Below are 15,394 nucleotides of genomic sequence, written 5' to 3'. Positions count from 1 at the left end.
AGCATTCAGCAGTATTTCGATTGTAACATGACCTCAATGTATAATGCTTTGTGCTTTCCTATACAGAATAAAACAGTGTGTCTGTAGACAATTATTTAAGGAATTACTAACTTATTATCAATTTATTCATAAATAAAATGATAATTAAAACATTTGACTGAGAACACCTTCAACATTACAAATTGTAATTTCATTTGAATAATATATTTGTATATGACTAAAACCTTAAGCAAAATTAAATCAGATTTGTGTTGTTTATTCTATAATAAACAATAAGTCACTACATTGTGAATATTGCAATTGCGGAGCACATCCTGCAGCCTTACTGCAAGCATCTTCTGCAATACTGTTGCGAGATTTCAGACAAAAAACAAACAAACCAAAAAAATTCTGAATGACCATGAATGTGTCAAGCTCAAAGCTCCTGGACTACATGGTCATAAATTCTGTTTGTGTGCCGACAGCCAAAGACTGACAACATCTTCAGTTCCTTTCACACCAGGCAACAAAGACCCCGAGTGCAGAGCTGCTCCAGTACAGGTGACAGAGAGAAAGAGAGAGAGAATCTGGGAAATAAGATATGAGGGAAGCAGGAAAGCAAGGTGGGAGGGTGAAGCGATCACCTATAAGTGCGAGAGAGAGAGAGAGAGAGAGAGGCTGAGGGAGAGAGAGAGAGATGAGAGCTGGCTGGTGAATATTGGCTGGTATAGCAGAAAGAGGAGGGGTCTGCTGTAAAGCTGTAATGGGTTCCAGCTTGTGCAGTGGTGCCGATCCTCACGCTTCCTCCAAACCAGCAGCTTTTCCTCTCATTGCAGATGCACATGTACGCACGCTGGGCTGGCGGTGATCCAGAACAGCCTTCAGTCATTTGCAAACGGATTTTTCAGATTCACCACATCACTGAATGACCTTTTTTTTGGAGACGTAAGACGCCGGTTCATTTATCTTCAAACGCTCAAGCAAGCTGGATTACATCCCATATCTCCAGACACGAGGAGCAGAAACAGGGCAGTGGACTAATATGCACTTTTTAATCCTGAGGCAGAACCGGCATCCAGTTCATCCCCTGCTGAAGATCAGATACTTCCAGACTCAATCATCCTTTCGTCAGTATGTCCTTCTAGACGGATTTGGAGAAGGAACTCTGTTGAGGGAGAGAGAGGCTGTTTCTGACAGGATCTGACAGGTGCACTTGCTTATTCATTCTCTGCCATGAACACGCAGCTGGAAATCCAGAAAGAAAGGAAGAGGGCAGGTTTGATGTGATCTGTGAGCGACAGACTCTTATCTGTAAAGTGAGCACAAATGAGAGGTGGGATTACATCCCCACTTTATAGAGATGATGACACAGTCATAGATAAATACATAGAGGTGTCAAATACAGCACGGCGTGGAGGAGGAATGTGAAATTAGGCATGCTATAGTGAAGGCTAATGGATGGCTAAAGGCATCCGCATTGTAATTGCAAGAATGCTTTATTGCAGGGGATGGGAATAATCAACAAGTCAATACTGCAACACGTTTGAAAGCGCTTCAAATAGCATGGCATGTTGTTGTATGTAAATGAAGTGAACGGGCTCTCTAATAATAGAAGCAGAGTGTGAAGGAAGAGCTCTCTCGGGGGAATACGGAGTGGCGGGAAGTAAACATTCGTTTATTGCATCTTTTATTTAATAATTCATGTCTCCGTCTACGAACTTCAGCGGAGGCACCAGGGAGTTTACATTGAGCAGATCTTCGCTTTGATTATACTGTTCAGGGATCTGCAAATTTAATCCTGTCACATTGTAAAGTGGCTCGCTGCTCATTTCGAGACTTTGAGGATATGAAATACTATGTGTCTAATGTAATATTGTCCCATTTACATCATCCTAACTCAGAAGTTTCCAAGCCGGTAACACTGAACCAGCTTCATTGGGTGTGAATTTAACACACAGACATCAGAGGCTCAGCTCATCAGCGATCAAACCTTGACTTTGTCACGGCTGGATGCCGCAGCCGCTCTGATCCCGTTTTCCCGGGTTGGACCTCAATTAAAACAGCAGCCGGAGCCTGAATGAGGGAAGCTGACAAAGAAAAGAACATCAAAAGCCCTTTCATGGAGTGCAGAGTCTTAACCTCTGATCTCAGGCAGGGATTACTGTAATTGGACAGCAGGGATCGACACCTACGTCGGAGAATCAGGAAGCGAAGAGCATCGAGGAATCGAACGAACCCTCTCAGGAAACTAGAGTCAGGATGGGCTGCAACATGTGTGTGGTGAATAGGCCAGAGGAGCAGTACAGGATCATGTTTCAGGTGAGAATGCAAACATAAACAAGTACATATTGAATTCACTTAAACTGCAGTGGCAAACTGACACGTTTTATAATACTAGTAAAGTTACAATGTGATTTTCACTGCTATTCAAATTATTTTTATGACATAAATGAATACTTTTTATTAGGCAAGATGCATTAAACTCACTAAAAGTGACAAAAAAGAGATCAGGGGTTCCCAAATTTTTTAGCCCATGACCACCAAAATAACAATGCCAGTGACTCACAACCCCCCCTATTTTCAGAAGTGGTTATAAACATGCAAATGTTGATTACAACGACTCACACACACCAATAAGCCTATATAAACATGAGCATTATGACAACACAAAAAAGTGCAAAGGGTTTAACAATTATAAATATTTTATAGTCATTTATTCATTTGTTTATTTCAATATTAACCTCACCTAATGAGATTAATTGGCACAATTTTTACAGCACAAGTCTATTCTTGGTTTATTTTTGGAGACCACCACTTGGAGATTATCCTCCATGTTCAGTCACCTGTATTTATTTTTAATGTATTTGATTGCCATAAAGGTGTCAAAAAGTTTAGGCTGGTGCCGTAAAATCATTCTGTTGCAAATGACGTGATTGCTGTGGGGGTAATCTAATGTAAAAACCTCAGGAGTCAACATTTTTTTTAACTGAAGGCTATTTATTTGCATGTTGTATTTTTAATGTAACTATTTTTATATTCTGTAGGTTACAGATAAAATATAGTAATTTGTATAGTTTATTAAAATTTTTAAATTTTTGAAAATCACCAAGCAACCCCCTCTCGTTGTTCCTTGACCCCCACTTTGGGAACCACTGAACTGGATCACGAGTAGACGAGGGACCACATAAACTTTAACCAGATCTACAGGCAGGCCTTTTCTGACCTTTCAAACTAATATCATTAGATAAGCTTGCATAACTAGCATTTTACATGACAAGAAATAATGGCAAAAATAATACAGAGGGCAGCAGATTTTGTTTGTACTCTATATTCCACAAAAAATCTAATCATTGACACTGAAGACTAGAGTAATGATGCTGAAGATTTATTTTAAAAAGCTTATTATAGAATTGTTGATTCAAGTGTTACAGTGTTTCACTCGTTCAGACTGGCATTTTTCTTGCGTTTCAGAAAAACTATCTCTCCCCACACTATTCAGCCTAAAAGTATGATATGTGACTATTAACACTCACTGCAATTGCGTATATTTTGTTGCCATTTGTACTTATGAGAGGACTTAGAAGAGGACTTAGAAGTCTTGCAAATTAGGGAATGATATGCAAAAATCCAGAAGACCAGTCGCAGAGCGATTGTGGATATCTATAACCACAATCGTCCATATATACTGAAACTGAACTCTAGCATCTCCTAACAAAAACAGGGTCTTTATCATTTTTAAAACGCTCCATATTAGCAGATCAAATACACAACATTGGCTCATTCTAAAAATGTAAACATTATATAAACATTTCTGGAGATCGCAAATTAAGGGCTACGTATGGCTGCATGTCATCTTTAAAACAAACGCAACGAGGCTGTATGATGCTGTTCCTTCTTGCGCTTACCAGCTGACTGCTTACCTTTGTATGAACAGTCTTTCCACTGTGACCAGTTTGTTCAGTAGCTTGACATGTACGTCGGCGGATTTGAGACGCAGAGTGGAGTTGACGTCAACGGGGTTTGAGTCCAGCGAAAAATATGAAAACGTGATTAAACTCAGATGAGGGATTTTTTTTTTCTGGAGTGCTTTTTAAAACACTGTTGGTTATGTTTAGGGAATGGTGTTGGGCGGGTCAATCAGTGCTTTTTAAAACACTATTGGTTGGGTTTAGGGAAGGGGGAGAGTGTGTCAGTCGATCAGTCAGTCAGTCATTCAGTCAGTAGACAGTCAGTCAACAGCGGCCTCTGGTGGATTTACGTGAGAACAGCAGGCGTGAATGGCACTCGTGAAATTTGAGATCTGAAAAAGCATACAGAGCGGCGTCTGGTGGATTTACGTGAGAACAGCAGGCGTAAATGGCACTCGTGAGAGAAATTTGAGATCTGAAAAAGCGTACACAGTGGTCTCTGGTGGATTTAGGTGAGAACAGCAGGCGTAAATGGCACTCGTGAGAGAAATTTGAGATCTGAAAAAGCATACACAGTGGTCTGGTGGACTCGCGAAAACAAAAACTACAAAAAACGTACCTCCTGTGATGTATTTTGCTCTCTCCAGAAATGTATATGGGGTACCTATTCAGAATGAGCCTGGGTTGCAAATATGCCAGAGTAGTGTGGACGCCAGCTGTAACTGTAGCAAAACGAATGCGCGCTAAAATGAAAACACATTAGTGTAAACAGCACTTGGGATTACCAACAGCTTTATTACACTGTTGCCATCATTTGCTCACCCTCATGTTGTTCAAAACCGTTATGAGCTTAAAACAATTGTTTTTAGTTAAAACCTTCCTCAAAATATCTTCTTTTGGGCTCAACAGAAAAAGAAAATTGGTATCAGTTTGGAACTCCCCCTTTAATAAACACTTAAAAACGGTTAAATTTTATGACCATGTACAATAACAGGTTCTTAACTGGTCGTCCTTTTGCTGCTAACTTTTCTTAAAGGAGTTTCCACTTCATGCTGAAAAATGCATAAAGGGATCTAGTGTACATGATTAAAGATAAAAAGAAAATTCTGCCAGCTCTTATGGATGAGCAATTTGAAACAGAGCTCATATATTGACAACCTTGAGTACAATTAAGATTCAATGTCCATTCACCATTCAGTTATATGTACACCTGAAAGGCTAAAAAGGTTCACGCATGCATGAGCATCCTGTTCCTCTTTAAACTGGAAAAAATAACAATGTTTTATTTGCCACCAATAAAAAACTCAATCTGCTGCCTCATACAGCATCAGGGATTAAACATGTTAACCTAACGGGGATTGCAGATCTGCCAGTAAACTCTTTATCGTAACAGAACAGCCTTAAGATGTGTCAAGGGGCTTTTAAGTAAAGGTGGTGCTTTCAGCAAACAATTTAACGAATTAATCCTGTGTTGAAAACCACAATCCCCTAAACAGCACAAAGACTTCCTACTCAGCATCCTCTAATTGACAGGGTGCTGAGATTTTCTAATAAGCTGAGAAAGGGGGAAAATTGTTGTGCGTTTTGAACCCCTTCTAATGGTGAGGTGTTAAAGTTTGGATTCCGTTCTGTCACTTTTCCAAATGCATGACAGGTCATGTGACTATGATTGATAGCTATGGGATATTTATACTGCTGGAAAGTAGAGCAGGATGAGAGAAGGGCAGATCCGCTAATAATAAAACCTATCAGGTGTGTAAAATATCTGTGGCGCTGAGAGCGGAGACGAGGAAGGAATGTTAAAATCATGGTTTATTGAATTCAGTAGCTGAGTACAAGTGTGTCAGAGCAGAGCTGATCCTTTGACTATGGGAAATAAAAAAACATGGCACGCCGCTGAACACATGGCTTAAAGATGACAATGGAAATGGCTGGAGTGTAATGTCACCTTGAATTTCAGTCCAAATCGGTAAGTATTAGTGACACCTGCACAAACAAAACTATTTCATGTTTTTGCAAGGTCACGCTCATGAATATGCAAATATGATCTAGATTTATATGTTTTCTGATGAACACGCGGGTCCATGCACAGCTCACTGCCAGGATGGTCAGGTGTACTGGGGTGTTACTAAGCGGATGCTTTTGGTTACAATGGTGTTCATAGGAGATTAAATAATTTAACTATATGCATTATTCATCATGCATTATACCATATTAGCAGACAATATCCTAAGAAAGACAAAATCTTCAGATTTAAAATGAACTAGGAAAAAGGGAGTGCAAGACACTGACTGTATCAGTAATTCAACTGATTAGTTAAAAGCAGCAGATTCATTCACGAATAAAGTGAAACAATAAGCCATTGAAAATGACAGCCGTGACTTGTTCAAAACTGTAGATTCATCCGTCAACAAAACACAATTTGCTCAGAGATGTTCAGCAATTCTGTTGTGACTGTGTGTTGTGAAATATTATAATAAATGCCACATCTGCAATCATACTGCAGTTGTACATGTTAACATGTGTGTCTCGCTCACAACTTATTTTTACTCTGCTGTTTTTGCACGGTGAAACTCTGAAGTGTTTCCACACCACTGTCATGGCTGCCTTATTAGCACCACAATCCTGTAGAGCGTGAGTGAAATCTAGGTGCAGATGAAGAGAGGGGTGGCATTTTTTGGGCTTATATTTTTAGCTTTTTTCTCTTTCTTTTTTGGCAGCTCAACTTGAAGGCACAATTGCCTTGAGAGCCCTGGGATTTTTGTGGCAATGTGACTAAAAACGAATGGAACTAAGAACACATTGAATTAAAGACAATTAAATACTTTTTAAAGGCATAAATCAAGAAACCTTTAGGACATTTTATTAATTAAGTACCTATGGGCACCGTGTTTACTCATCATTAGGGGCTGAGCACCAGAGGTACGTAGCTCCTATAGGAATTGCTCCTTTTATTATTCCGTTCTGCAATGAATCACATTTTAAAGGCTCTAAACATGCTCAAAAACTCAGACATTTTGCACACACACCAGAAGTGGCGAAGATTTACCTTTGATATGGGTTTCAGAAGTGGGTGTGGCAAAATATCTCGACACCGGTACCTATAGACAATCAACGAAGTGCTCCGCGAGCTACGTTTCACGCACACATTCAAAAATTGGCACACACATCAACCATGCCAAGACCTACAAAAAAGGCTCATGGAGTGAAATCTGAAACCTTACAGGAAGTCAGATATTTTTACCTGACAAGAAAGTTGCTTGTTTGAGCCACGGCAGGGTCAGTTGACATTTCTGTGGGGAGTTTGCATGTTCTCCCCGCATTCGCATGGGTTTCCTCCGGGTGCTCCGGTTTCCCCCACAAGTCCAAAGACATGTGCTATAGGTGAATTGGGTAAGCTAAATTGTCTGTAGTGTATGTGTGTGAATGAGTGTGAATGGATGTTTCCCAGTGATAGGTTGCGGCTGGAAGGGTATCGGCTGTGTAAAAACATGCTGGATAAGTTGGCGGTTCATTCTGCTGTGGCCAGCCCAGATTAATAAAGGGACTAAGTTGAAAAGAAAATGAATGAATGAATGAATGAATGAATATCTGTACAGTTTTTGCAATTTCCAGGTGCTGTACTTTACCAAACTCCTATTAGGAGTTCACCGGCAGTAAAGACCACCGGGAAGTGGTGAGCCCGGCTACGAGGTCCCTTTCATCGCAGCTTGCAGCTTTAATGTTGATTTTGTACTGTAGTTCTTTCTTTTGCTGTTTTTGAAATGCTTTCTTTGTGTGTTGCATGTTTATTATGAAAATCATTCTCACACTTTACTGGATGAGTCAGAGTTAATTGCGCCACTTATGGTCTCACGAACTACCAGTCATGCATGAAGACACACGGCCATTAGACAGACCTGTCATTAATTAGCACATCAAATGTGTTTTGTTTTTCCCCATATTGTATATCCACTCTGTGATACTTTTACCTCTGTTAAAAAGTGTAATTCATTCATTTTCTTTTCAGCTTAGTCCCTTTATTAATCTGGGGTCGCCACAGCAGCATGAACCGCCAACTTATCCAGCATATGTTTTACGCAGCAGGTGCCCTTCCAGCCGCAACCCATCACTGGGAAACATCCATACACACTCATTCACACACATACACTATGAATAATTTATCTAGCCCAATTCACTTATAGCGCATGTCTTTGGACTTGTGGGGATCTGATTTGGGGAAACCCACACGAACACGGGGAGAACATTCAAACTCCACAAAGTAAGGCCAACTGTTTTTTTTTATTTTATTCTTGTGGTATTCAATGGAAAGGAAGGTATATGCTATTGGAACAACAGCAGAGTGAGTAAATGATGACTTAAATTTAATTTCTGAATAAACTATCCCTTATTTTTATGCATGATTAAAAAATGCACACATACATCTTACTAAATGACAGTCATAAGTCTACTTAAAACGATAATAACAATATATTAACATAAATATCAGAATACAGCCAAATGCACTGATGTCTTTCAGCACCTTCACCTGTAACATTTAAACTCCACTTGCCCAAAATCCTCCACACAGCTTGAGTTGGCCGCTTTAAAGTTTTGTTCAGAGAGCAATTTGCTTTCTCCACCAGACTGCAATGTCACGCCAGGATAGGTCGAGCTTTCTCTAATACCGAGAGGATCTCCCACTTGATCTCTTCAATCTCACTTCAATTTCCAGCTCTTCTCTCCGCCTTATTCTCCGCTGCCCAAGGCTCTCCGCAGAGGTTTTGGCTACTTAACCAGTTTTTTACTCAGTGACAGAGACTCCTCTCTGTGTGAGCCTGTTTTAAATGCTGCACACTTATTAGCGGAAAGAGTTGGAAGACACTATAAACCTCCTGCCAAATCAGATGCACCAACAGTGGAAGCCCCCTGGATTTACCACAGAGAATAGTGAAGCATATTCAATGTGCTTTAGAATGTGATGCAAAACAATATCAGCATGAGAGTCATGCACAAGCTGTGGGTGACTTTCTGTTTTACATCTATCCTTCCCAGATTTCAGAGTGAAATAGTTTAGGGCACAGTTCACTCACAAAATTAAAAAAGAATCTTCTGTTCACAAACACTGCTCTAAATATTTATATAATTTACAAATCAAATTAAAATCAACAAAACCGCAACAATACAAACTAGGCTAAAATGTACACAATATAAAAAAGTATACAATACATATCATTATCAGTTCATATTGCTGCTCTACATGTAGATACGGCTTGCATGATATTGGAAAAATCTGACATTGCAATATTTTGTTTTTCGGCGATACATTTTGCAATATATATACAATTTTGCCAAATGATATGATATATATGAGCAATATCACAAGAGTAGCAGTGCGTTGTGGCTGTATATCGGCACTGGTGGGAGGTGTGCGTTGGCTCCAGGCCGCAAGCCTAGCCGAGTGTCTCACCAGAAGACCATCGCACTACTACGAGTGTGATATTTTGTTTATACAACAGTTCGATGGCGAGACCCTTTTGTACGAGGAACTACTTTCTTCCACCACTCATTAATATCTGCAGCTGAAGGTCAGAACAGCAGAAAACTTTGCCAGTTCACAAACGTCAATTTAGAGCTAGTATTTGAATGATTCTCTAGCTTACTGTCTAAAGTGATGACAAAACAGGTGATTTTTGCTGACATTTTAAGATTATAAGGCTGAACAACTGAAACGCCATCAATCTACAGAGGTTTCCCAGTATTTCACAATAATTAACCCCGAAAAAGCCAGAGCAAAGCAAACACTACTAATTCCTGTGGTGTTAATACAGCACTACAAAATACAAAAGAGCGAGATCGACTTAGAATGCCACTTACGTGCTTCATAATGATTTGTTCAGCTGTAGTTTGAAACTTACACTGAGAAAATGCCGTTTTCTCCCCTAAGGACTTATAATGGGGTATTATGCAGTCCTTGTCACCATCTTTTTTTATTGGTTTGCTCAGACAGGCTAATGGCGGCCAATGCACTGAATCCGATGCTCCGAAATTCTAAAAATTCATAAGGATAGAACATATTTTTAAATAAACTGATAGTTCCAATCTAAACAACTACATTCTTAATTAAAAAAATCTTCAAAAGTAAATTATGTTGTCCAACAGCAGCAATATCTGTCAAACTGTAGTGTGTCCTCTGCTTGTTGCTGTATGTGAGCGGAGTGATCCACAAGCGTGAAAAGGCTGTACTAGTGCTGTTGTTTGCAGATTATAGCACAGCTATCAGCCAATCAGATTGAAGAACCAGACAGAACTGCTGTATAAATATATATAAACAATTTCGATGTCTTATAAACTGCTACTTAGAAAGAATTTATTAATTTATTATTCTCTAGGGAAGTGAATCAATCATAAAAATGTCAAAGAACTCATAAAAAGCAAAGATAAAATTAAAATAAACAGTGTTTTATGGTTTTCGAGGCTATCAAATAGTATTCAGGTTCAGAATTTGAATAATTGAATGTGAAATAACACTGCAAAAGTCTTTACTGTATGAATAATTCAATAAAATGAGTCTTTATTAAAGTTACAAATGTTGAAATTTCTTGTGCCTGAATACTTTAAATGCTGTCAGGCCTTAAATACACATGCAAATGAAAAAATTTCACTCCATTTCGGTTAAACTCTGCAATAACAACACAATTCTCGTGTGTTCTGCACTGTTTCTCCTGATCAACTATAATCATATCTAAACATTGCAGATCCTGTGACTATTGCGATATCGGTGCTGAAACGATATATTGTGCAGCCCTAATGTGGATATGAAAGCCCAAACTACAGGTAAAACACCTGCGAAAAATCGATTCAGAGAATTCTGTCCAATTATCACAGGCTCGATCTTAACAAATATTTCTTGCAGAACCATATAATTAATGATGTTCTGCTTGGCAATGATATAACTGATTAGAGTCTTTTAGGTTTACGCTGAAGGAAGGAGTCATATCTAGGGATTAGAATATTATAGAGACTTATGGATTTTAAAGTAACCAATCACCCAGCAGCTTCCCAGCAAATGCATAGCAACATGCTAAAAAGCACTCATAACTCCCTAGAAACAGCATAGCAACCACCTGGCAGTCATAACAGCCCGTTCTGAACATGCAAACAGAGAGCTTCATCATAAAATGTCTTGTTTTTTCACGGCAATGCTGTTGCTTTGCTTATAAAATCAATAGTCAGCATGAAGGAGAAATTCCAATAGTCTTCTCATTCCTATTGTGACATATATAATAGGGAAACGGCTTCACTATGAACTATGAGACTGGATTTTGTCCATCAATTGTGGTTGGTTGTGGTTTGTATTCGGCTAATTCCCACCAAGCAATTTTGTGTCTGAAAGATGTCTAAGCTTAGATGTTTTGCCTAAAGCAAGGCTAAATCTAGGCTTTCAGTGATAATGTAATAGTATAACAATAGTCCAAAGCTAGAAGAGTCATCAAATAAATATTTCACATGTAGTCAGTCATTCCATCCTATCTCTTTGAGTCTTTTAGATTTTCACTGACAGCCCAAATTTAGCTTATTTTTTTAACTAAGACGTATCTGTTTAGATGTCTATAGACTTCTTTTAGACCCAAAATATATTTGCTGGGTGGGATTAGTCCTGAACTGAAGAAAGCGGAATTATTAAGAGTAAAGATTGTGAGGGTATATGAAGTGCATGGAAGACTGTCAGGCCATATAAATAAAATATTATGTGTGTTTGTACTGACTAATCATTTTAAAACTGTCCATTACAATTTCATGGTGACTTGAAATGTGTTGCGCATTCATCCACACATAGTGTACAAGAGACTGAATGAGATTCAAGGCCTTAATATACTCTCCCAGTGAAGATATAATGTTGATGACTAATATATGCCACCCACACTGCTGAGAGTAATGTTTAGATCAACACCTAACATCATAGTGATTGATGAATCTGAAACATAGTGTTTTTATCTATTCAAAACATTGATTTATCTATTTCAGCTCCTAGTTAAACAACATGCACACAAAGCTTTGTATGGTGAAGATCAGCAGTAAAAATGTCCAAGATGTTTGTATATGAGAGTCCACACTGTTCTATATCGCTACAGGTACGATGAATTGAAAATGTATATATTGACATAACAGCCATAACTACATTCAACATCAGCATGTGTCATATGTCATTTCACTATTTCTATGTCAATGCACAATTTCCACTTTCAGTTTTTCATTGCAATCAAGTGATTACAGTACAAGTATGAGTTTTTGATTTTCCTGGCAAAAACATCTAGAGTCCTTCGCATAAAAATGAGTCCACAGGTTCTCATGGACGATCAAGGAAGATGGGCTTTGGCTTCATTACAAACTCACAGGTTGACAATACAAAAAGCAATTGAAGGTCCTGTGCCTTGAAATGTGTAATTTTGATTCAATGTTTGACGTAATCTCAAATGAAACATGAAGAGGGGGTGGGACAGAGTAGCTCCACCTTTTTAAAAAAAAACAGCCAATAGCCAACAGCAAGTGGTTGAGCTCAAGCGCATAATGGCCCGTTTCCACTGAGTGGTACAGTACGGTACGATATGAGTCACCCTCATCAGGCTTCCGTTTCCACTGCCAAAAGGCTACCAATGTGGGTGTGGTGTACGACATTAAGTTTTAGTCGATGTCATTCTTGCTCGAGGAAATGTCAAAGTAAAACTGTACGGGTCATTCACATATCATATGAGAAGCATTTCTCAAAACACAGATGCTTTATACACGTAACTACTTGTGTATAAATGTTCATAACTAACCTTTCTATGAACAGGATTTGATTATAACTGCAGATCAACGACAGTGCGAACACACACACAGCATACATTTAGTCCTTGTTTGGGTTCAAAACAACACAATATATAGCCCACAGTAACCTCTCATCTGTATATTTAATCTTCACCAGCACATGTAACCTTTTGTTAGAACGTAATTCCGAGTTCATAGTCCAAGAGGTGATGATAATAGTTAAACATGGCAGATTGTTTATCTTTTAGGTTGCTAAAAGAATCATTTGCTCCTTTGTTTTTTCCAGCTTCTCCTTAGTTTTTTCGCACTTCACTCTCGCGTTTGCCGATTTCTGAAAGAATCTAATGTCAGAAGTACTTCAATAATCACATGCACGTTATTATCATCAGCTCAAAAACATCGTTATTTCAAATATAGACGCGCACCTAAGCTCTCTCTCTTTCTCTTAAGAAAGTGAAACCGCTCACGCTTTAGACAGCCTTGTAAACAACTACAGGGCACAGGGTAGATTCTGCACTTTTTCTTGGTGTTTTGGCTTGTTTGAGTTTGGGTGGACCGGCCGGCTCATTATTTTATGTATATATTATTACGGTGTAATGTCTCGACTGTGTATTTAAAAATGGCACGTCCTTTGTTTTCATTCTCCTGGTTTGTGCACTAGCTAGTGACGTAGCTCTAAAAACTAATAGCGTTCAGTTGCACGTCTTGCTCCTCCTTTTGGTACCCTTTTGTTGTGCTAGGTACCTTTTCAAAAGAGTACCCAAAAAAGTGGTACGGTACGATTCGCTTTTTGGCACCTTTAGGCAGTGGAAACAGCCATAAAAGCGTATCGTACCATACTGTAGCACTCAGTGGAAATGGACCATACTGTAAAAGTACAACAATTGAGATGAAGGGGGTGGAATGTCAGATACTAAAGAGGATTTGATTGGTCAGAAGTATGAGGTGACCTCAAAAAAAATAATTGATCCATTTAGGTGGATGTGATAAACTGCAGGCTTTGGATCAGGTTTATATCTTCTAAATGCAAATTTTGTCACTGTTATGTAGCACATTAGATTATAGATAGATTACAGATCTACATTTTTTATTTTATATTCAGGGGACCTTGAATATATGAAAACTCTTACATACAGCCCCATTATGTATAATTAGATTCAAATAACCATCAAAATGAATAAAAACAGAAACATACACCCTTTTTTTGGCTTATTGCTCGCTTTAAATTGCTTTCTATGTTCCTAAGTCACATGTACACACTCCCCCCCAGTCTTTCATCAGTGTCATGCTCTATGTATCTGAGTAAGTGGCATTTGCTCTTGTTTCTGGTCCGTGGCTTGGCACACAGTAATGAAGAGCAGACACATCCTGACAGGCTTCATTGGACTCTGGACAAGCTGCTGCAGGCATGAATAATACCATTCACACTGGCTCACATTAGCCGGCTCTGCTGGAACAGGCGAGTGCGCGAAATCGCTATCCGTGAACGCCATCGCAATCATTTGGCAGGACCATCTCTGTGCGACACTCATCTGTGCTAATTGCTGCTAAGCTTTAGTCTTATGATGAGATTTAAACGAGCTCGTTCTGCAGAAAAATCCTGTGAATGTTGAGGATCTCCAAAATGAGCCTTTTAGCACACACGTTGCCTTTTGTAACGCCGCCTAAACCCCCCCACGACACGTCTGATGAGTTTCCCTCGCTCTCTCAGTCTTCCTGCCTCTACCAAACATACCCTGTCAAATTTGTCTCTATGGGATGCCGTTGCTAAGGCAACTGAAGTCATTAAGCAAGACTTATATGCTTTCTCAGTGCAGCAATAATGATGGCAAAGATGCGCACACACACAGTCAATGCACTAAATCAGGCTTTTGGAAAAAACACTGATGTAAATAAACATAAACCACTCGCGCAGTGCGAAGTGTACCCTCCACACTGCAGGAGGTCTCTACAAACATGCTGCAACATGAAAGAAAAGAGATAAAACAGTCCACCCTTCACCTGCCGAACAATGGGGAGGAAAAGAAGAAAGTCTAACTAATACAGACTGACATTTCAGGCACACGCAACCTTTAGTTAAAGTATGCTCCAGTTTCTAGAGCAACCCTTGCTCTGCCCTGACCAATAGAAAAAAAAATGCTATCACCCATCTTGAAAATATAAAGATCATGTCTCAAGATTAATAGAGGTTAAGGTTCAACCCAGGGCGGAGAGAGAGAGAGTTTCCCTGCTCTAAACTCTAATCAAAAGCAAGACGAAATCCTGAGGGGAGTTGATGGAAAGAGGGAGGGCGGACGGGAATAGAGTTTGGGAACAATGTAAGGAGGCACAATTTAGAACCTCAAACTGAGTTGACCTAGTTTAGTGCAGCGCTTAGAACCTTAGTGACGGCGTTTAGCATTTCTAACACTTTGTTTAACTGGGTCAAGTTGCTTTCCAAACAAAACTTGGATAAAAAAAAAGAGCCATTATCAGAATAATTATTTGGGGAGAGGATCTTGTGGGAAACAGCTCCGTGTTTCTGTATTATAATTAGAAGGCCTTCTGTGCAAATGCAACAACAAACCGCCTGTCACTCCAATATAAAGTGCATACTTCTGTACCAATAATCACCAGAGGTAATACTCAGAGGTGGCAAAGTAGAAACAAAAAAGCAGCTATAATAAAGTTTGTTTCCAGAAGAAAAGTCTTATCATGCAATTCTGTATTTTTACATC

General features: G+C 39.2%; 1 protein-coding gene across 1 annotated transcript in view; it reads left to right on the top strand.

The window, feature by feature from the left end:
* Positions 1-785: 785 nt before the first annotated feature.
* Positions 786-15,394, top strand: part of pdzd4 (PDZ domain containing 4) — a 33,692-nt gene continuing 19,083 nt past the window's right edge. The window contains exon 1 of the mRNA XM_056463693.1: positions 786-2,298. Within this exon, the coding sequence (XP_056319668.1) occupies positions 2,239-2,298 (60 nt within the window). The 5' untranslated portion in view covers positions 786-2,238. The remainder of the gene's footprint in view (positions 2,299-15,394) is intronic.

Source organism: Danio aesculapii, chromosome 8 (genome assembly GCF_903798145.1).
Source record: "Danio aesculapii chromosome 8, fDanAes4.1, whole genome shotgun sequence".
NCBI classification, from domain to species: domain Eukaryota; kingdom Metazoa; phylum Chordata; class Actinopteri; order Cypriniformes; family Danionidae; genus Danio; species Danio aesculapii.
The sequence above is the reverse complement of the archived record's forward strand: the minus strand, read 5'-3'. Positions and strand labels throughout refer to the sequence as shown.